A 22,815-nucleotide genomic window follows, 5' to 3' on the forward strand; every position below is an offset into this window, starting at 1 on the left:
ACTTTTTTCAAATTGTGATTTTGTGCGGCTAGTTTTAAAGGCTAATACATATTCTTCACAAGCAATACATCAAGTATTCTGAAAGTTTTAATGACGAAATTAGGATGGCACCTGTCCGTGGCCCCTAAGGTGTCTGGCTCCCAGGAGCTGTGACCCCCAGTGTCTTGCTGATGGGTCAACAGAGCAAACAAAACGATGGAAGGCAAGCGATAGGTCACCTCCAGTAACGTGCTGTACGCGTGAAGTGTCCATTTCTATTTTCCCAAGATTGGCTGCCATTAGTCATGACACCTGTCCACTGATTGTGGGGTTGGTGTCTTCAGTGTATACGAAGTTCTTCGTCTAATTCATAGTTGATGGGCTCTCGGGTTTCTGTTGAGCCTCCATCAGGCTCAGTGAGAACAAGTGAGTGCAGCTCAGTGATGAGTTAGACATTTGCTATTTCATTCATCATTCCTGCATTATTCCAATGCGTGCCTGAATCCTAAAAATGTACAAAGGTGAACATTTTCCCTCGGGAAATTTAGTGGTATCCCCTCAATGCAGGAAAGAAATTGAGAAATGACGTGTTCCCGAGACTTCTCTGTGCAAGAGGGAGCTCCCTAGCGTGTGGGTGTTGTTAGGATATGACCGAGTGGTTGTGTGTTCACGGGAACACAGGTGAGTGGTGCTGGTTGTTACACCTGTGAGCCACATACCAGCAGGACAAGGCGCTGTCCTCCCAGCCGCCAGGGTCACCGAGGCAGGTTAGACCCACGACAGGTGCCAGAGGCTTTTACTTCCTGTTGCATATTCCATAGTCTTGTGCTGGCCGCCGGCGGCTGGCTGCGGACGGTGACGGCCACCCATTCAGCCCACGTTACTCAGCACCGGATGCGTGCTTGTGTCACGGGGCGCGAGGGCCAGGGACAAGCCCGCACGTGGTGGAGCCCAGGTCCCTCCCAGAGGTTTGGGGAGGCCTGTGGGGTGGCACCCCAGAACTGAGCATCCCTGACCGGGCTCTACCCTCGTCCCCTAATCGGCTCCGAATCTCAGGGCCTGGTGTCAGGTGTGGTGGGCTTGAGGTTGGTCCTCAGACAAGGAGCTGAAGGGACCGCAGTGGCCGGTGGGCGGGAGGTGAATGACCAGCCGAGGGGGAGGGGGCAGCGTGGGGATCTGACTGGGCGGGGAGCGGACACACGAACCAGCCCGCTGTCCACAGGCGTCGTGGAGCTGGTGTGACCAGCGGGCACAGGGGACCCGTGCAGGGCGCAGGCCCGGAGTCTGGACGGGAGGCGGGAATGAGAGGGGCCAGAGGAAGGGGGAAGGAGGCCAGGGCAAGCGGAAGCTTACACCCGGGGTGCGGGGCCGAGGCAGGACGGTCAGAAGAGCTGCGGGTGGTGACGGGGTGGCTCAGCGAGGAATCCATGCCGCCGTTCTCCCGCCCTGAGCGCCTGGGCCGCACTGCGGCCTCAGTGAGTGCAGGTCCCACCCGGTCACCCAGGGGACGCCCACCCACCTTCAGCCCAAACACTCAGGCTGAGAGGTTTCACCCTGCAGCTTCTGTCCCCAGAGATTTAAGCCCAACTGCTGATTTATTTATAAAGAAACCAAACCAGACATTTTTTCCTTCTCTATTGCAAGCAGATTCGTCTCCTGCTTAAATAATCTGCAGAAAAGTCTGATATAATTAAGTCATATTTTATCTACAGAAATAAAAGTTAAAAACAGTAGCATACAAAATAAACTTTACAGAAGTGTAAGATTTGGTTTAATCACAATTTAATTTTTCAAAGTGGGTTAATGAATCATTATCAATTAAACCTGACTACCTGGAGGCTGATTTATTACCTTAACCGCACCTACTATGTTCAATAATTTAAAAATAAATTCCAGTATTTATGATGATGACAACTACAGATACCATTCATGTTAAATACATTTTGAAGATTCTCTTTTATCACATTACATAATGAATAGACATTTTAAATGGCAATGCAGACACACATCATAGTTTTAAGTCAGAGACAATATATGCATATTAAAATTCTGTATATGTTGATAAGGTAAAAAATAAAGCTATATAAACTGATCTTTATTTTCTGCAAAAGTAGAATCACACTTTAGTAATACTTCCGACGCATCTTCATTAAAGCTTTGTTTATAGACAACATCAGAATGATTCTCATTCTCATTCACCTACCCTCTAACTCAAAAAAATGTATTTGCCGACTGACATTTTTCCTGTTTTTAAATGGGAAGCTTCCAAAAGAAACGTAGAAGGCAAGAAACTGCACACGGAAATGTGACGCGGAGCTGTTAAATAAATAACGGCTTTCCGAGGAAAGGAGGAGGAATTGCACTGGGTTACTCCGGTCAGTGCAACACCGGCGAGCTTAGTGGTTTTAAAGAAAAAGGCCAGGAAACTCCCTTTAGGCCGCACTGGGCATTTGGTTGATATGCAACAATTTGAGACTAATTAGAACAGCATGTAGGAGACGTTTTTGTACTTAAAGCTGCAAAATCTCACCAGGCCAAACTACAATTCTAGAACCCGTCACTGCAGAAGCTGGGCGCCTGGGTCTCCTTCCCAAGTGCAGGCCCGGCCACCACGAGGGGCTCATCTGGTTGGCGTTCACCCTATGGAGTCAAATGCACAGGAATAGCCAAGCTGGGTTCGAACCGGAGTTGCCAAGGGGAGGATGCCTTTTCTGCCCGCTGCCCGCGGCAGAGGGCCGGCCGGTGCTCCCGGAGCCTCGCAGAGGCCCCGCGGCTCGGAGGGTCCGGACACTGCTCTCTGCCCCGTCCCGAGGGCAGAGCTGTGGGGCGGGTCAGCCGGGGGGTCTTCCCAAGGAGGAGGCGCTGCAGCATGTCCATCCACAGCCCCATCTCACCCCCGGGGCTGCCGTGCCCGCCTCCGGCGTCCTGCCAGGGCACGAGGCTCAAGCCTTGTGTTCCCGGAGCTCCCGGCAGGGTCCCCTCAGGAAGCGGGCAGGATGGCCAGGGCCCAGGGAGCCTGTATGTGTGCGTACTGTGTGGCCCTGAGTGGACACGGAGCTGAAAACAGGAGGCGGGGACGTGGTGGGACCACCTGTGCGTTAGTGTGACGTGCTCTGAAGGGGATGGCGCGCGGCTTGGGAACCAGATGCTGGGACCCGTGTGGGAGATCACGGGTTGGTAATTCATTAACGTGTGCAGTCCTGAACGAGGTTTCCAAAACAAACACTCAAAGTTGACAGGACTTGCTTTCAGGTCAGTTTAAGGCAAGTAAACAGGAACTTGTGTAGGTGAGAGATCGCACTGGGTCCCACGCGCATACTCATCCCGGAGGGCTCTGCCGCTCTACCTCCCGCCCCGGGCCCGCGTCACCGATCAGGCGCACTCACGGAGGATTCCCTAACAACCTTGTAAGAGACACTGGGAGCATGTAAGGGGTTAGCGACTTTCCCAACGAGACGTGCGTTATCAGAGGTCTCGGTACAGGTGGAAAGAGGGTACCAAACCATCCCTCGAGAAGCTTCTATTTTAAGGCCGAAAGATGGAAATGAAAAACAAATCAAAAAGCAGATGATAATCGCAATCAACTGTGAAGAATCAGCAAGCGAAATATTGTGCTCTAAATATGCTTTCAACTAATCACTGCCGCCGGGGACACAGACAGGTGTAGAGAATAAAATCAAACCTGAATCTTCACATTCATCAGATATGGAGATATTCGGCCAAAACGCCCACCAGAATTTAAATGCAAAGTGGCCAAAAGTTCATCAACTTAAAAAATAAAAGCTTTAAAAACGTACTTTAAAAATTAGATGTGGTATATTAACAAATAAATGAATAAAGGGATAGAAACAGCTATGAAAATATTTCAGCGCAAAGGCAATTTTAAGATTTCTAAAAAAATACATTACAAAGAATTTGTTAACTAAACATACAGAGAATCTGTCTCCCTACAGGTATTACATTTATACCCATATTAGGTTCTTAAAAACGGCTGTAAAAATGCACACACCACTGCTGCAGGGCCTAGCGCGGACGGGAGGGCCGGGGCGCCACCACACACGGGGGGCGGAGTGCACGGGACGGAGGGCGGAGACCCCGGTGCACACCCCGTCCTTTCTCCGGGTCTTTGGTTTGCTGTTGCTACTTCACCTGGACTTACCCCAACTACTCTGTGTACGCAGTCAATTCATCCCCTAGTTCAAATAAATATCTTATAGGCGAAACATTATACAAATTGTGAAATCTGGGCTTCCCAAAATGCCTGGCATGGAGCGTCTCTGAAGCAGACTCCGTGTTCACTCACCAGCGTCGCCGGGGCCACAGCCTGGAACCCGGCAGCGGGCAAGGGGCTGGCTTGTTGTTTAGCTTCGGGCGATGCTTTTCTCCAAAGGCATCCGTTTCCACATTCACACTTTGAATCTCAGACTGAAATGTCTTCTTTGCGGACCATTAAGGCTACGTCAAGGAGGTTATTTCTAGAAACAAACAGCAGTACAGAGAAGGGACCGGGACTGTCAACGCAGCAGCCTCAAGGTCTGCCCACCCCAAACGACGCCCTGGACAGCAGATCACAACACAGTGCTCATCCAACAGAACACGCAGGGCTTGGTCCGGGTCTCGGCCATGGGCAGCGGGCCAGGGCGGCAATCCTGCTTCTCAGGATTCAGATACCGCCTCACCGTCAGACCTGTGTGGGCCTGAAATAGATTTTGGAAGATGGACGCAGACCCTGGAGGCCACCTCTCCATGAGGACATCGAAGGGTCGGCCCCCGGCCCCCGACCACCAGCCTTCCCCTGCAACTGCGGAAAGCTCTCTGGACAAGAGAACGCGGGGAGGCTCTATCCGTGGAGGTGTGAGGAACACTAGCTCCTATCTCGTATTGGGAAGGCTGGAGTGGACAGTGTTCTCTATTCGTCACACACGATACTTTTTCTCCACAGGGGCAGCTGGGGATGGGAAACACTCAGATTCACATGGGGGATGCTAGTCCTCCCTCAGAGGGACGAACCCCACGTCGGACATGACCCTGAAAGCAGCTTCGCTAGGTAGCAGGTTCGGACAGAAGCAGGACACAGTCCAGGACTCCGACAGGCTGTAGGAGCACGGTGACGCCAGGGTCTGGTCCGGCCAGTTCCAGAAGCACGAGGACCGGAGCGCTCTGGACAAGGAGGCACGGAGGCAAGGCCGGCCCGTCCCACGGTGAGGACAAGGCCCCTGTGCTCGGACAGTCGGCGGTGTGGCCACCCCCGCTCAAGCCGACGGCCCACCTCCACGCAGGTGCCCTCCTCCGGCGGCGTCTGGGGCTGGAGGCCCTGGCCCGGGATGCAGTGGGCCGTGTGCGCCCAACCAAATGCCCAAGGGAGGCTGTGGGGGCCACCAGCCCCACGAGGTGACGACTGCCAGCCACGCGTTCCAGACACGTCCCGTGGTTCTCATCCCTCCTTCGGGGGCGGGGAGAAGCACACACGTGCGGCTCTCAAAGGCTTGTCCTGGTTCCACCAGCGGTCCCCCCATGGGGCGTGGGGCCGGGACGGTGGTGGTTGTGCAGGAGACCGGCGAGGGGAGGCCACGTCAGCGTCCCCTGCTTTGTGTGCGGGCCCGGCCACACGGCCCAGGGGCTGGGGCTCTGCGGGTAGGCCAGGAGGGTGAGTTCGGGGAGGTAGTCCCGGCCGCGCACGCATGTGCTCTGTTGGAGAACACAGAGGACAGCGTCAGTCCCGGGACCCTCCACAAGGACCCTGCCCAGCCTGCTCTGACGCTGCCCGCGGGCCTCCCGTTCCAGACCCGGTCGGTGCGTGTCCCATGTGACCGAGGACACAGAGCCAGCGTGGTGACCGCATTCTGGCCACCAGCGGCTGCCTTGCTTGGCTCCGTCATGTGCGAAGCCTCTGCCAGAGGCCCCGGAGACCGGGGCTGGGGTCCACGGTCCCCTCCACGCACGCGGGCAACCTCAGTGTGTGCAGGTTCTTACGGCCCAAGGAGGCCGGCAACCTCACCCAGCCGTTGTTAAATTTACCGGGCAGCAGGGCCTGGGGGAAGCAGTCCGGGAGAAATCGGTCTTACGGGAATAACCGTCCCCGGGCGGAGAAGGCGTGTGCCTGTCACACCCGGGACACCCAGCTCAGGGCGCGTCGTGAGCGCGGCTGCATTTCCGGGCCTCTCTGGGGCAGACACGGCCCCCCGGGGTGGCTGACGGACAACGGGACACCTGTGTCGGACGTCTGCCTGGGCCAACGTCCCACGCAAACCATGCAATCTTCCACTGTCTTGTCAAAATACGGTCTTTCCTGAGAGACCTTCTGGGTGAAGCTCGTTCCACAACCAAGGCCGAGGAATGAGCTTCGTTCTAGCAAACTAAGCACTGAACACGCTGGGTGAGCGGATCCCGTAAACGCGTGTGGAAGGCCACGGCACACGTGTGCGTGCGCACGCGAGCAGTGCACGGCCATGTGCGGCCCAGACACGCTCAGGCAGGTCACTTACCTGGGACAGAAACACGTGTGTGTAAAAAGTGTTTTTGTTTTTTTTTCATCATGAACCTTTGTTATCAAAATGGCACAGCAAAACTTTGGAGGAAAAGCGGACAGTTTGGAAGGATCACAGCACACCCGGGAGGCCTGCCAGGCGGCGTGGCAGACACGGTTACCTATCCTTGGCTAATGGCGCCTCGGCCGTGGCAAGAGGTCCTTCAGAAGTGGCCCGTCCGTGCCCGGCGCAGCGGCGACCGATGCTTTGAGTTTCGTGCTCTGCTGCAAGGCGAGGAGAAATACTGAGAGGGGCTGCGCCTGGTTCCAGAAGCGCCTCCCGTCCGTGAGCACGACCCAGCCTCGCAGCCGGACCTGGGGCCTGTGCGAGCTGCGGGCAGCGGGAGGGCGCCGCCAGGGAAGGAGCGGGTCTTCCTAACAGCGCTTCACCTGACAGAGACCAAGGGACGGGGCAGGGCGCAGAGAGGAGGGCAGGCTGGGGCAGCAGGCCGGGGGCCCACGGAGGAGCCTCCGCTGGAAGGACCGGACCGGCCGCTCCCGCCCGGCGGCCGCCTCGGTGCTCACCCCAAACAGGAGGCGCTGCACCTGCCTGTCCCTCTGTCCCTGTCCTTCGCCCCGACCCCAGGGCTAGACTCCTGCAGGGCCCAGGGGTCACAGTGCCACAAGTCAACGCCGGCTTTCTCGTCAAACCGTATCAGTGCCTCAGGAACCAGCAAGAGGGAATTTTAAGAGGTGGAGGAATACAAGGTGTGAGATGCAGAACGTCTTCTGGTGAGGAGAAGGATGAACTGATCAGGGGAAGGGGGTGCGGCCCTTTGCAGGGATGGAACTGTATCCGGTAATGCAGCGAAACACGTGTACAAATATGTATACACGGGTCACACATGTATACACGTGAGACCGGGTGCCTGTGATGTGTTTCTTTTTAACAGAACAGATGGAAGGAAACAACGGCCCATCTGACATGAGGACTGGTCCAGGGTCTGTTCCTCCAAAGTTTGGCGGGTGTCCAGGGGGGTCCCCAGAAGCACACGCACACCTGTGTGCGTGCCAGGGGCTCTGGAAGGTGCAGGTGTGGGGACACCTGCGGGCCGCCTCGTGTGGCCGTGGACCCCGCAGGGCGCCCGGCGCCGACCGTCCCCGAGCAGCCAGACGTGGGCTTCTGAGACAGAGTCTTAGCACACCTCACGCGTCAAGAGTGAAAGTATGTATTTTTATCCCAAAGTTGGCAAGATTTAACCAATTTCATAAGCACAGCCTGTGACTTAAATGTTCCTAACAGTTTCATCCTAAATGTTCTCAAGTATGTACCCAGTGAGACATAATTAAGTCATTTATTCTAACAAATTCTGATGGCACCAAAGTAGAAAAATTTTGACTGCTGATAATTCCAGAAGTTAAAAAATGAACCATCCTGTTAGTTAAAAAACAGCGTTTAAAATGTATAGAGGATGAACGGTCATTAAAAGAAAACATAGCCTTTTCTTGCTTAGGTATTTTCCTATGAACTCAGCTGCACTAGGAACAGTTTCCAAGCATCACTGACGTTGAGGCCTCTGTAAGTGTGTCCTTTAGACGCACGGACAAGAGCCATCCCTGGACAACTGTGGCCCTGAGATCGTGGCTCTTCACGAGCAGGCTGTGGCCCCGGGCAGCTACCCTGTGCGTGGCTCAATGCTGCTGAGAAATAACCCAGCACAGCCGCTCACAGCAACGTTAAGGCTTTCTCTAAAAACAATCAGATTCTTTTTCAAAGTGAAAAGGGAATTTGGAGAAACACTTGACCCAAACACATCTCTCCTGGCTTTCTCCACCACCTGGGTGGCTCCGCCTGAGCCTTGTCTTTTCCGCAGCGCCTTGCGGGGCCTGCACAACACTCTGTCATGGGGGCCTCAGTTTCCCTGTCTGTGCAATGGGTCTGCAGAGCTGCGTGAGTGAGGAGGTCTTGCCGTCCATCCGCCATTGGCTGCGGAGAGAGGGCTGGTGCTGCGTGGACTCTGCCCATGTGGGCTCGAGCGACGTAGGAGCTGCCACACCCACACCTGTGTGCAGGGGCCACGGGCACCCGCCAGCCAGTGCGACGCAGCGCAGCCCTGCACCCGGGCAGGTGGGACCCGCGACCTCCCACGGACACAGAGAGAAGCACGGGCCACGCGCACTTCCTGCGTCTCAGATACAGGTCACCCCGGTAGCTCCTGACGCGCTCATCCTGAGCAGACAGGAGCCCGGGACAGGTGCCGGACGGCTCAGCGAGGGGTCAGCCCTCTGCTCCCTGCGACCGTAACCCCACCATGCCAAACGACAGAAAAGCATCACCTTGTTCCGTTAGAAACTCAGACTGCTGGAGGTCTGAGAGAGCATAAAGATGGTGGACTGCTCGACAGAAAAGCACTGGTTCTTAGTCTGCAGTCCAGAGGGGTCGAGAGGCCACGCACATCGCGAGACAGGTGGGAGCGGTTATTTAGGCAAAGAGGTTGGAGACAAAGGGAAGGAGGAAGGGAAAAGAGAAACAAGTTAAAGCGGTTGGGCCCGGTTAATCGCAGGAACCTCCCTCGCGCATCCCCGCCATCGCGCTAAGCAAACCGTGTCCTCCCTGGACGCTCCCCTCCTGGGGGCCGCGCGGGCCTCTCGTCCCCTCTGTCTGTCTCCTCCGCCCCGACAGCTCCCGTCACGCTTGCTTGTTAAAGAGCTCCGCGCTGTCGGTGCTGACCACACACACAGGCACCAAGGAGGGGAACGCTAGCAACCAGGGGTGCCGGGGCCAGCATGCTAAAGCAGCGCAGACTTCGGAGAGGGCCCACCCACCGGGGGTCCCATCCAACCACGGGGATGGGTGGAGGGGGGCACAGCGGCGCCCAGACCTCGCTCCCTGCAAACCCAGCAGCGGCCTGGCCGTTTCCCACCCCGGAGGCCGGCCAACGGCACCCGGGGGGCGGAGGAGCAGCGGGGCCATTTGAGCTTTCCAGAAGGCCTTCCGTGGGGTCCTCACGCGCACGGACAGTCCTCCCACCTGCAGGCCCACCTGTGCTGGCTTCTGCACACTTGGCAGGATCCTCCCTTCTCCTTACGGAGGCTCTGCACCTCCACGGGCAGGACACAGGGTGAGGGGACGGGGGACGTGCCCTCCCTGAGATCGCAGAGGTGAGGGGACGGGGGACGTGCCCTCCCTGAGATCGCAGGGGTGAGGGGATGGAGGGGGGCATGCCCTCTGAGATCATAGGGGTGAGGGGATGGGGGACGTGCCCTCCTTGAGATTGCAGACGCGAAGGGATGGGGGACGTGCCCTCCCTGAGATTGCAGGGGTGAGGGGATGGTGGGCATGTTCTCCCTGAGATCTCAGAGGTGAGAGGGGTGTCTTCCCTGAGATTGCAGGGCCTCAGGGGATGGGGGATGTGCCCTCCCTGAGATCGCAGAGGTGAGGGGACAGGGGGAGATCGCAGGGGTGAGGGGACAGGGGACGTGCCCTCCCTGAGATCATAGGGGTGAGGGGATGGGGGACGTGCCCTCCCTGAGATTGCAGATGTGAAGGGATGGGAGATGTGCTCTCCCTGAGATAGCAGGGGTGAGGGGATGGTGGGCATGTTCTCCCTGAGATCTCAGAGGTGAGAGGGGTGTCTTCCCTGAGATTGCAGGGGTGAGGGGATGGGGGGTGTGCCCTCCCTGAGATGGCAGGGGTGAGGGGACAGGGGACGTGCCCTCCCTGAGATCGCAGGGGTGAGGGGATGGTGGGCATGTTCTCCCTGAGATCTCAGAGGTGAGGGGGGTGTCTTTCCTGAGATTGCAGGGGTGAGGGATGGGGGATGTGCCCTCCTTGAGATCGCAGGGATGAGGGATGGGGAATGTGCCCTCCCTGAGATTGCAGGGGTGAAGGAATGAAGGGGAAGGAGTGCTCCCTGAGATCGCAGGGGTGAAGGGATGGGGGATGTGCTCTCCCGGAGATCGCAGGGACGAGGGGATGAAGGGGGATGAGCCCTCGCTGAGAACTCTGAGCAGCTTTGGCCCCTGCTGCTACGGTTACACTGGGCTGGGCGTTCTGCACATGTCACTTCTCTCCTGAATCCAGAATTCACCTGCTGGCCTCCATCTGGGATTGTGGAAACCAAGGGACCCCAGTACTCACCAGAATTGCCCAGTATGAACGCTAACGTTTGGGGTCACATTCACCATCCCTAAAACTAATGCAACTTTACCTTCGAAGTAACAATTAATTCTGAAAACTTTTTTGGATTTACACAAAATAATCTTCCTTCTGTATCGGCTCAGTCCGTCCCCCTCGATCCTCCTCTGACTTCAGCGGACTAGCGTCTCGGGCCCGAACGCGGTCATCCCGCGTCTCCCCCACGTTGCCTAACGCTCGTTAGTAACACCCGGACTGAGCGCATCTCCCAACGCAAGCCTCCCCTGCTTTCCTTACAGCATCACAGCGCCTGTTCCGGCTGGGCCCCCGCGCCCCCGCCCCCCTGAGCACCCCCAGCCCTGCCCCGCCCCTACCTGGACTCTCTCTGTGGCACTGGGCCACAGCTGCCTGCACAAGACTTTCTTGAGAACGTCAGGAAGGAGGCTGACAGTGATGAGCAGGATGATGAGCAGCCAGGCAGGGCCGCTGGACAACATCTGGATGAACACATAGTACATCCTCTGGTAATTCAGGAACGGCCTGGAAAACAACAGATGGGCAGGTCGGAGGTCATCCGGAGAACACCGCGCTCTCTGCTCTCAGGAAAAGCCCGCCCGTTCCCCGAGGTTTTACTTTTGTCACTGACCCTCCTGGGTATGTGTGCGCCCGCCTACTCATGAGCAACGGGCCGCAGGATTTCCCCGTCAGGCCGGGCAGGGAGGAGTTCTACAAGTCATCCTAAAGAGACGGGATGTCCCTGGAGCTGTTTCTGGACAGCGAAAAATGATTTTAAAAGATTAAAATAGGTGATTTTTTTTTTTTTTTTTTGGTATCTTGGAACCACAATCTGAGCGATGGCTGTTAACATGCACAAGACACACACGCGTTCTGATCAGCAGCGCTAGTTAACCACCCCGGGCTTATACGGTGAAAAAATGACATTTTTTCCTATGAAAATAGAGAGCACGAAGGGCTTCCCTTCCAGGCAAATCTGTAATTCAAGAAAACATCCACACTGGGCTCCAAGACAGAAGTTGGAAGGGACCAGCAGTGAACCTGGGTTAGTTCCGCCATCCGTACGCCCAAGGCGGAGAGCGGGGCGGACGGGTGTTCCGGATAGAACGTGGACGTCACAGGCCGGAGGCCACCACAAGCCCATCCAGCTCAGCACCCGCAGGTCCCCAAGAACACGCAGCACAGGGCTCTGGCCACTAGAGGTCAGCGACGCTCCGAGAGGCGGGGCGGGCATGGCGCCGAGGGCAGAGCCACCACGCTCCAAGCTGCCCAACACGGGCACCGTGGAGGGGATGCCGCGTCCGGCCAGCACGCCCGGGGAAGGCACGCCCAGGACCCCCTTGTCCCAGCCGCGCTCAGGAAATGCTCCGTCTCACGCAGAGGTGTGGGCACCGTGTGTGCCGAGACGGGGGCGGGACGAGGTGGGACCAGCCTGCCTGTGCGAAGGGCGATGCAGCAGGGGTCCTGAAGGACACGTAAGAGCTCACGGGGCAGGCTGGCGGAAAAGGACAGCCGGGCAGAAGGAACAGCATGAGCCACGGTGTGCCAGGGAAAGCACCCGAGTAGGTACCACACACACAACCATGTCTCGCCCTTGCCGGAGGCCACGGAGCACTGGGACCCTGCCATTTCTCCGCGGGGCGTCCTGGGTGGCCTCCCAGGAGCAAGGCTCTGTCCGCCGGCAGCGGCGGGGGGGCCCCAGGCCAGCCCCACCTGCTATGCCCGCTAGGCCCGCTCATCACCGCTGCAGCATGGAAGGCTGGCCATGCCACGCCCACAAGCACTTAGCCCGGGCCCCATCCCGGGACACATTTAGGACGCCCAGCCCACCACGACGAGGGTGATGCCCGCCCAGGCCACAGCGTAAATGACTTCTCTCGAGAAGACTCGTCTGACCTGCGATCTGACGCAGGTCCCTTGCGGCAGCGCCTGGCCTCCCTGGTCTCAGCTAGTCACCTGCCACACAGCGTGGCTCCCCCACGGAGAACGTGGGTCCAGGGAGTGGGGACCCCTCGGCCTCATGCCCCCACGTACCAGACAATCCCTCCCCAGAGGAGGGAGAAGACGACGTAGAACAGCAGGGACCCCCAGATGACAAAGTGGTTTATCCAAGTCCAGTAGTGCGTATCGAGCGCCAACTGAAAGACAGACACAGGCCGCGGGTCAGGGCCTCGTCGGGACCTCGTCGGGGCCTCGGCCACAGCATCGCGGACCGGCAGTGGGAGAGAATGGGGAACACAGACCACCCCGCCTCCACAGCAGCCAAAACGCCCACATAAACCTGCTGAGGAAGCACAATCAGAGCTCCCAGAGGAGAGAGAGAAGGCAATGTCCCCGCATCCCGGGGGATACGCCCCGGAGTGTCTCCCGCTTGGCGAGGACCCCCCAGCCCAGCTACCCTGTCGGCTGTGTTCCCACCGCGGAGACTCGGGGCGACAGTCTGAGAAATACAGAATCCGGCTTGACTTTCAAAAGAGCTGAATTTCCCATAATACATTCATTTGTTTTAAAGTAGCTTTTGACTGTATTGGGGCTTGTTGTTTAAAGGAATTCTAACCCGACTCCTTTTATAAAGAAAAGGCTCATTCCCTCATTCACCTTCTGTGTAATTCCAGAAGTTCACGTATTGGCCGCCCGGCACCCAGTGCACTGCGTCCCCACTTGACTTCTTAAATGACTGAACATGACCCTGGAGGGCGGCCCGGGGCACGGGGGCTCCAGCCCGGGCACGGTTACAACGGACGGGGCGGCTGAAGAAGGAACATCAACGGCATGCGCTTACCTTTAGTGTGACCGTAAATACCATCACAGTGAACACCAGCGTCCCAAAGGTCCAGTTTCCAAAGATCTGTGGGGGGAAATCATCCAGAGTCTCCAGTTAATACACATCGTTCCCCTCCACGCTCAAGACAAGACTGTCAGAGAACACACCTCAGTGCTGTCTCGGACCAGCGCTCCAGACCCCAAAGATACAGGGATGGGAAGAAGCTGGCCGTCGACACCCCGGGCCCCCCGACCTCCGGGGTCCCTGCGCCACCCCCTAGGGGCCAGGCCAGCGGTTGGGGGATGGGTTCAGAGCCCTTCCTGCACTGGCCCCTCCACGTCGGCCCCCTCGACCCTCCACAAACATCAGTCCTGACGTGGCAGACGGAGAGGCGGAAATCCCCGGGAGCGGGAACGCTCGTGTGCAGGGAGCTGGCCGTGTCCCTTCCGCGTCGTGTTCCCTGCGGAGAGACGCGGCCCAGCCTCCCGGTCTGCACGCTCGAGAACAGACTCACGAGCACTGGCTACCTCCTCCGAACTCAACTCAGACGCCTGCCCGCCCTGGAACAAAACCAAGGACAGGACCGAGCCGCCCAAGAGGACAACCGTGTCCTAAACGGGCGACCCTGTGAGGGTGGGGCGTTCCCCTGGACGGTCACGGGGAGGGGGAAATGGAGGCAGACGAGACAGCTGCACAGAGGCCCTGGCAGCCCTTCTGACGGCCAGAACCACAGACGCGCCAACAGCGCCGAGGAAGATGCCCCCCGCCCCCGGCATGGCGCCACGAAGCCACACGTGGTGGAAACATAGGGTCAAATCACGAAAACAAGACATTTCTCAACTACAGACAAAGACACAGAAAACGAAATACCGACTTTCTCTTAGGGGAAAATCAGTCTGCTGGAGATTTTATTCTCTTCAAGATTTCTCCAGAATCCCCTAAGCACGGACCCCCGTCTGGTTTCTGTGAACCGTGCCTCTCAGAAAACGTTCCTAGTACTTCTTTAAAAGCAAACAGCTCTATTTCATTAAGAATTAAGAGGTTGGAATACAAGGAGCTTTCTGTACGGTTAGTTTTCAACAGAGAAAACGCCGGCAAACACGGAGACTACGTCTTTGCATACGTTCGGCGAGGTAGGGTTCTAGAGCTCGTGTGAGGACACAGAGCCCCACAGACCCCCACCAACATCCGGACCTCATTCCCTAGTCCATCACTGGGATCAAAACGGGGCTTCCATCCCTCGGACCCACACATGAGGGCTGGTGCCTGGAGGCGACTCTGCCCCCAGGGGACCCCTGCAAAGTCCCAGGACGGTTCTGGCTGCCACGCTGGGGAGGGGGCTGCTACCGGCACCTCGCGGGAAGGGCTGGGGTCTGCTTCCTGCACAGGGCGGCCCCACGACCAGGGACCAGAACTTCCCAGCCCCCAGAGGCCACAGCGCCCAGGAAAGAAACTCTGACCAAAAAGTGCAGTCTTGCTTCACTTTGGGGGCAGGAAAAGTTTTTTAAGCTCTGAGACCAGGAGCAGCTTGGTGGCAGGCTACAGAAATGCTGGGCCAGCAGGGTGTCGGAAACCACGCTGCGGTTTGTTTTCACTGGAAGCTGATGCTTGCAGACAAAAGGACATGGTGAGCAGGCTTGAATCCCGCGTGGGCCCGTCAGCGGGACCTGGCAGGAAGGCCTGCCCCTCCGCTTCCTGACACCCAGGGCCTGTGGTCACACCCCTGCTTGGCAGGGGACACGGAAATCTTTTTTAAGGGCTGGGTAACAGCAAGGGGCACAGCAGACGCGCGGGGTCCCACCCAGCGCATCGCCAGCTGGTAATTTGTGGAGCTGGAAATTACGGCCGGCCTGAGATTCCGTACCAAGTAGGGCTCCCGACGCCTCGCGCAGTAACGTGTGGGCCTCAGCTGTAATTTCTACGGGCACGGACCAACAACACTCAACTAACTTGGCTCCAGAACTGGGAATTTTGGTTCCGAGCCCCGGCAACGAAGACACGTCTGCTCCTTCACCTATACCCTCGGCCGGCAGTCCTGAGTCACCGGGACAGCGAGTCGGGGGACGGCTCTGGGAGCACCCTCGAAAGTCCTCATCTGTCCTCGCAGCGGGGAGCCCTCAGGCTTTTGTCACTGAAGTTGCTTGCCACTATTTCTATGGATTTTGGGGGTGGGAGGCGAAAGGGTGTCCAGAGGGTTGGCTTTCTGAATGGCATCGGTCCCAGGTGCGCTGCACCTGATTTCCTAACAGAGCACTCCCCTCGGCGCAGACTCCCAGGGACTCCCAGCCCCGTGTGGGGACAGCGAACACCTGGGGAGCCTGCGAGCCTCCAGCTCCACCTCACTCGCCCTCGGTCCCCCCTCTGCCCGCCCAGGAGCATCCTGTAGGAAAGCGTTCTGCTCCTAAAGGCCCTCAAACCCAGACCACCTTCACTGTCATGTGTAAAAATATTCCACAACAAACAACACACACGGTCCACGCTCCCTGCACGCGGACTCCGCCGTCTGTTCTCGCTGTTTGCTGACCCCCGTTACCACCTCTGGAAGGAACCTACTGCTCCACACAAGTACGTCCATTACTGCCTCTGTGAGCTCGTTTGTGCATCACAGGGAGAAACAGCTTTGGCGTGTGTGCAGAAAATGCTCCCTAAGTGAATTTCTTTTCAAGAAGTTACGAGGAGCATTGCCTCAACACCACACGGGATCTATGCACATTCCTACAGAACGATGTAGCTCTTAAGAAAACGGGTCCTCACCTGCTGACCACGAGTGGGATGGGGCTTCTGAACCCCACAGATGCACCCTGAGCAGGAAGGGTGGGTGTCCAGGGAGGGATGGACATTACAATCAGCAAACTCCTGCTGCCCACGAACCAAGAGCTTCATCAGCCACCGGAGACTGGCCCTCGATGCACTTGGGTTCTGGGCTTTATCTGAATTACTAGAGAACCAGGCTACAATGCTATTTTAGTTTTGTGGGCGATCGAACCCTCTTACCCGCAAAGCGAACAAGAAAGGCTCTATCTGGAGATGTGGACGCACTGGGGTGGGGGCAAGGGGGGGTGGGCTAGAGTTTGAACACCAGACGTTTAACCCTGGCCTTGCCCTGTGTGCAGTGGCCTTGGGCCACCCCATCCTCCTGGGGCTCCTGTCCTCCCAGGGATGCGGGATGGAGATGAGCACCACCCCTGACTCGGGGATGCTGTGGTTACTATTCATCTCGCTCTGACGAGCCCAGTCTTGGGGCTCCCCACCATCTATGGAGCACTGACTTGCAGGAGACTTCACCTCTCAGAGCGTCACTGTGGACAAGCACCTCACCTCACAGACCCTGCTTGGCACCACGCGCCCCGTGCCTGGTTCACAGTATTACCAGGCTTCTGAGCAGCTTCCTGTGTGGACAGGCCAGCAAGTAGGGCCGAGGGCAGGCCCGGGAAGCTCTCAGCCAGCGGGCAACAGGGCACCTGCCGGGCTGATCTTCAATGCAGTGGCATGGGCTGACTCTGCTTTCTCCGTCTTGGTCTCTCTCTCTGTCCTTGCTTCAAATTCTAACAACAGCCCCGCACGCTAACAGCCCCGCAAAGGCGTGCGTGTGTGCGTGGGGTTATCAGTGTTGCAGAAAAGCCCCGGCCTAGAAGTCAGGACTCAGGCCCCGTGGAAGCTCAAGGCACCCCAAGGAAACAGGCCAGTCGGAGAGAGCAGCAGGGACCTGGCAGAAGTTCCTCCATCTGCTGGAGGCGTCCAGAGCACCACGGCACCCTGAGGAGCAGCTCGAGGCACATCAGGGCTCCGGGGATTTGAGCACAAGTTGGAGACACGCCTGGGCCTCACGAGGGACCGCACCACACCTGCCAGCCGGCACGACCACGTCCAGGGTGCACGGGCCACCCACGTCGTCGTGCGCGTCCGTTCCCCACTGAAACCGGGCAGGACCGGTCCTCTCACTAGGTACTCTCGAGACCGGGGCAACGAAGGAACAGCACGGAATAAAATGACACCATCGGCATTGCACGAAAACCCCAGTTTGAGCGCCCGTGCGTGTACGCTACTTCATCTGTCTGAACTCGGTGCTTTGACGTTAAGGCCAGGAGTGAGCAGCACCGTGTGAGGAGGCTTCTCGCGGTGGTGACAGGCTAACTCGGTCCTGACGTCCCAGCTCCGGGGACCCGAAATCTTAGTCCTTCCTAAGACACATGCAAGACCCTCCCTCAGGGCCTCGCTGCAGGAAGTCCTGTGGGGACCCCGCAGGAGGACGGGCCTGGGGCCGGCTGGCATCCGGGAATTATCTAAGCAAATGAAGACAAAGGAGTACATTCTAGAGAAACGTCAAGCTTTCAAAAAGCAAAATGAGATATTTAAAACATTTTCAAGATCAATTTAGTAAAAGCTGATTTAAGCTACAATGAAAGAGAGCAGCACCTTAGTAACGAGGAGAAAAAAAAGTTCGCCCCGTACCAGCGAACAGCGGGCTGCCTGGTGGGCAGGGGGTCACGTTGGTGCAGCCGCCAAGCCCGGGCAGCACTCCGGAGGGGACGGCCCTGAAGTGCGCCCGTGTGTCCCCCGCGTGTCCCTGAGGCCCGGGTCTGCCACACAAAGCGCAGCGTCCCCACCGGGCCTCCCGTGCATGGGACGGCACCGTGCGTGGAACTGCAAACGTATCAATCACACCCAGCACCGCCTGGGCTGGCGAGCCTGACACAGAACTCCAGAGAAGAAACACCAAGTAACGCACGACCAAATGCACACACACTCGCCTAACGCAGAGCTGGCCCCGCGTGGGGGCTGGTGGCAGCTAGCAGCTTTCTACCGACAAAGCACACAGAAGAAGTCACAGGTGAAAATATTTCGAGAAATATTTTATTTTTAAGGCACTCCAAAACATAAAGGACAAACCCACAGTTTTCTTACCATGTGTGTGTTGGTGGTCATTATCTGAGAGTGGGGAGGGAAGCCCGAGGCAAAAAGACAAAAGCAAGATACGAATAAAACAACCCCAGAGATTATACAAACAAGCAGAGAGCTGCCTGGTTACGAGCAAACTCTCAATCTACTCTTTGCAAAGGTAGCAGATACTTAAGGTAAATATGGGTGGAAAAAAGCTACAATGTGTTAAATACAAAATTAACTCCCAAAGGAACTAAACTAGGCCTGAGCGAGGGAACGAACAAAGCGGCTCGCGGTGACGCAGTGCCATGAGCCTGGGACTCCCAGGAAGGGTGTGTCCGGCAGGAGCAGGGGCACCGCGGCCTCGAGGCGCTTTGGTGGACAGATGCCCCAGTACCAGGCCCCACAGGCTACCCCGGCCCGCGCCCGTATGGGACTCCCAAGCGGCCCAGCCCACACGACGCGGTTCCGTACTAACCTGTCCATTGCTGGTCACTGTTGTGTTTTCAAACATGAAGTAAGCACCAAAGAAAAATACCAGAGCATCAAATACTCCTAAGAATGTCCAATAGATGAACACGCGCCAACGGAGCAGAGCGTTCTTGGCGATATCTCTGTGGAAGGGGACAGGTGAGATCACACATCAGGGACACCAGACTCTCACAGTGGCCAGGCCACCCCCATGCTCTGTTGTGACCATCTGGCCAGGAAGGCCCCCTCAGTCACGGCACCGTCCCAGGCTGCAGAGCCAGCTGGCTCCACCACGCGATGAAAGTGGGTCATGGAGAAACAGGCCCAGTACACAGGGTCACCCTGCCCGGCAGGTCTATTCCCGTGTCTGCCTGAACCTCCACACCTGCCCTGGGGCTGGATACATGCTCTGATCTCACAGAGCCTTCCGGGTGGATCCTGGTGGGCTCCTCCTGATAGCCTCTAGCACCGACCGTGTCCCCGCGCCATACTCCGCCTGCCCCCTGGACGCCTGCCAAACACCCCTGCCCCTCCCCCAGCACCACACCTGGCCCCATAAAGCCCTTGGGGCAGCCAGAGCACCAGACTGCTGTACCAGAAGCAGAATCAGAGCACAGTGAACCGAGCACACGCGCGGTGGTGGCACGGGACCCCTGGACAATGTCCCTGTGGGATCAAATGCAAACGACATTCGGTTCTCTCCTTCCAGGTGGACACTGATGTGTCCGAGGGCAGGCTCACATCTCTGCTTGTGAACGGACCCAGGACATGAGGCCCACATCCGTCCCGCGTGACACGGGCTGTGGGCCTCAGGCTCGTGGCGCATCTCCTGGTGCAACTCTTACACCGGTCAGTCCACGGGAGGCCAGCTGCAGGGGTCCCTCCGGACGCAGGCCTACCTCGGCGTCTCCCGTCTCCTCAGACGCATTCCCCCCCCACTGAAGGCACAGACAGCGAGCTCCACGCTTGCCTGCTTGTCGCCCACAGGGATCAGTGGGGCTCTGGGGCTTCAGATCCCACATCACAGCGGACACTCTGATGGCGCCGTGACGCTGGCAGGTGCTCTGTACCGTGTGGCCACGGGACGCCCACGCACACAGATGGACACCAGTAAACCTGGGCGCCCGGAGGGATGCCGTTCAACCCCCGTGCGACGTTCTGTTCGGCATTAACCACCAGGGTCACTGGAGAAACGCTCAGAACCCGCGTACCCTTAAAACTATACATGAATCTAAAATTACTTGATCTAAGAAGTTAAATTTAAGAAAAACCACAAAAAAGTAATACTGAATCTGCCAGCCATCTTGGAGTACGATTCCAAATTGGCAGAAAACGCCTTTTCCTGATTATTAAAAAGTACTTTTTAGCAAAAAAAGGCACTCTGAGGTCAGATCTGTTAACTTTTCTCTTTATCTCACTGAATGGGACGTACTTGGTTTTTAAAGGATAATTTAGGCTCTAGATCCACTGGGGTCACCAGGGGGCAGAACCGCGTATCCCGGGTCCTCTCATAACCACTTAACAGGCACGCTCAGATGCAGCACCAATCCTCTCCCTCAATCTGAAGTATGTTCGCTTCAGTTACGTTGTCTCCCCGTGAAGGCCCCTCTGGGGGCAGCGAGTGCACCAGCGCTGAGCGCTTCGGGCTTTTCCGCCGGGGAGCGGGCTGCAGGGTGGGGGCACCTAGTGCACCCGGGCTCCCGTCGCGGGCGGTACCTGTAGAGGGAGGGGTCTCTCCGCAGCGTGTCGGTGCTGACGTGCTGTTCCATCAGGCTGTACAAAAGGATCGGGAGGGAGGTGAAGCTGATGTTGTACAGAGTCAGGTAGGCGGTGTCGTACAAAGTCTGCGGGGGCACAAAATCAACCTGAAAACCGCACTCCGCCGTGATCTCCACAAACCGCTCTGATGCTTGCTTGAAACGTACACGTATTTCTTAATTTGCAAAGACCCAGACCCACGAGCCTTTTAACGGCAGAGTCCACTTTCTGCAGCTACAGACAGTGGGACATTTTTCAGTCCTTCCTGGCGTCAACTGCCAGGTGGAAGCTGCGGCCGACACCGGCGCCACTGGGACCCACCCCATTTGGCCGCTGCAGACTTGCAACAAGAACAGTTGCTGAGAAGTCTGCAATCTTGATGGCCACCTTCAACTTCAATATTCTCCAGTCCCGGCCCCTCGGGCAGAACCAGGGACGTGACGGGAAGGGGATGCCCCGAGGGGCCGCTGTTCTCCTGGGCAGCTCGGCACCCAAGTGTGCCAGATGCTGATGGTCAGGCACCCGGCAGAGGGCCTCAGATGCCCACTCAATCCTCTCCATTAGGGGCAGAAAGCCGCCACAGCCTTCGGGGGCAGGTGAGCTGGGCACCTCGCTGGTGGGCCACGTGAGCAAGCCCACAGTAGCCACTGGGCATCGGCCACAGTGGCCACTCCACGTCTGCTCCTGAACCTGCCTGTGGACCAGGCTGCACAGGGGTGCGAGGTGGAGGGCACTGCACCCCTGACCTGCTGCCCCCTGCAGCCTGCTCCCCGTTACAGCTTACTCACCCCTGCAGCCTGCTCCCCCTTACAGCCTCCTCGCCCCTGCAGCCTGCTCCCCCTTACAGCTTACTCACCCCTGCAACCTGCTCCCCCTTACAGCCTCCTCACCCCTGCAGCCTGTTCCCCCTTACAGCCTCCTCGCCCCTGCAGCCTGCTCCCCCTTACAGCTTACTCACCCCTGCAGCCTGCTCCCCCTTACAGCCTCCTCACCCCTGCAGCCTGCTCCCCCTTACAGCCTCCTCGCCCCTGCAGCCTGCTCCCCCTTACAGCTTACTCACCCCTGCAGCCTGCTCCCCCTTACAGCTTACTCACCCCTGCAGCCTGCTCCCCCTTACAGCCTACTCGCCGCTGCAGCCTGCGCCCCCTTACAGCCTCCTCACCCCTGCAGCCTGCTCCCCCTTACAGCCTCCTCGCCCCTGCAGCCTGCTCTCTCCTTCACCACCACAAGGGCAGGGAGGTAAGGCCCAGGGCAGCTTCTGACTCAGACAGTAGGACTCACCTGTTGTGAAAATCCACAGAAGAACTGGTATAAAAACTGAGGGAAAATGAAGCAGACATTCTGAAAGGCAAGCCACACGCTAGTTAGTTCAACAGCACGCCGTGAGACACCTCTACCCTCCTCAGCTGTCCCGGTCATAGGCCGCATCTGCAGGAAGTGACCCCACAGTGTGCTGTGTTCTCAGAAGGGTGGGTGATGGGCTGTCAAGTCTGCTCTTATTTTAATGGCACTAGGAGGCACACGTTCCGGTCACTCCGTGAGCAGACAGCGTCCAGGGATGCCGCCTACGGAGGAATGAGGATGCAGCGGGGCCTGAGCATGGCCAGGAGAGAGTCTGAGAGCGGACAAGTAAGGAGCCATCGCCAGGACGCACGGAACAACGGCCTTCCCTCAGTCACGTGACAACGCAAGGTTCCTGCTGGTTCCGCGCCGAATCTGTGTGCGCAGGGGCGTGTTGCACCTCCTCTCTCAGGGACAATGCGAGGACCCCCTCCCTGCTGGCCCTTCTGTCTCTCCCTGAGCCGCCCCTCAAAGCACCAGAGAGATGCTCAGCGCACCACGTTCAGCCGCAGCATGGACACCCTCCTACCTTATAGAAGAAGTACTGCACAAGCTCAGATATCCTGATGTAATAGAAATGCCCGTGAACGAGCAGCATCTTCTTCAGGTGCTTAAATTTCGGGACTGCATAGTCGCTGTTCCTTGCGGCCTGACGACCTTCCTTCCCAATGACGCCTGTAGGAGGAGACCCACTCTTAGCACCGTGTGAGGGGAAGCAGCAAGAAGCGAAATGAGGAGCCACCAAACACTGGCGACGAGAACATTCGGACCCACACGCGCCCTGCACCTGCGCCCCTCGGTCCCGCCACTGGTCTCCCCTCCCCGCCTCGCGGGCACCGGACGTGGGCAGCTTACCGATGCCCACGTGCGCCTCCAGGATCATGCTGACGTCGTTGGCGCCGTCACCGATGGCTAAAGTAATAGGGTGCTCTTTTGAAAGTTTGATTAATTTAACAATCTGGAAAATAAACAAATGCAGCATTTATCTTCTCTGTTTTGTCT

The 22,815-nt window shown here is 57.6% G+C and overlaps 1 protein-coding gene across 10 annotated transcripts in view; it reads right to left on the reverse strand.

Annotated features, from left to right (window-relative positions):
* Nucleotides 1-1,664: 1,664 nt before the first annotated feature.
* ATP11A (ATPase phospholipid transporting 11A) overlaps nt 1,665-22,815 on the reverse strand; it is a 119,609-nt gene continuing 98,458 nt past the window's right edge. Inside the window, exons 21-31 of one of the 10 annotated variants that reach the window (XM_036068163.2) lie at nt 22,669-22,771; nt 22,343-22,488; nt 21,754-21,813; nt 20,431-20,558; nt 18,722-18,857; nt 18,268-18,291; nt 13,381-13,446; nt 12,633-12,736; nt 10,958-11,123; nt 6,628-6,727; nt 5,530-5,667 (exon numbers count right to left, since the gene is read on the reverse strand). In XM_036068163.2, the coding sequence (XP_035924056.1) occupies nt 6,638-6,727; nt 10,958-11,123; nt 12,633-12,736; nt 13,381-13,446; nt 18,268-18,291; nt 18,722-18,857; nt 20,431-20,558; nt 21,754-21,813; nt 22,343-22,488; nt 22,669-22,771 (1,023 nt within the window). In that variant the 3' untranslated portion in view covers nt 5,530-5,667; nt 6,628-6,637. Of the gene's footprint in view, nt 5,668-6,464; nt 6,731-8,782; nt 8,870-10,957; nt 11,124-12,632; nt 12,737-13,380; nt 13,447-18,267; nt 18,292-18,721; nt 18,858-20,430; nt 20,559-21,753; nt 21,814-22,342; nt 22,489-22,668; nt 22,772-22,815 lie in introns of those variants that run through there. The other 9 variants (XM_036068143.2, XM_036068182.2, XM_078070072.1 and 6 more) reach the window with 9 other exon arrangements.

Source organism: Halichoerus grypus, chromosome 4 (assembly GCF_964656455.1).
Source record: "Halichoerus grypus chromosome 4, mHalGry1.hap1.1, whole genome shotgun sequence".
NCBI lineage: Eukaryota > Metazoa > Chordata > Mammalia > Carnivora > Phocidae > Halichoerus > Halichoerus grypus.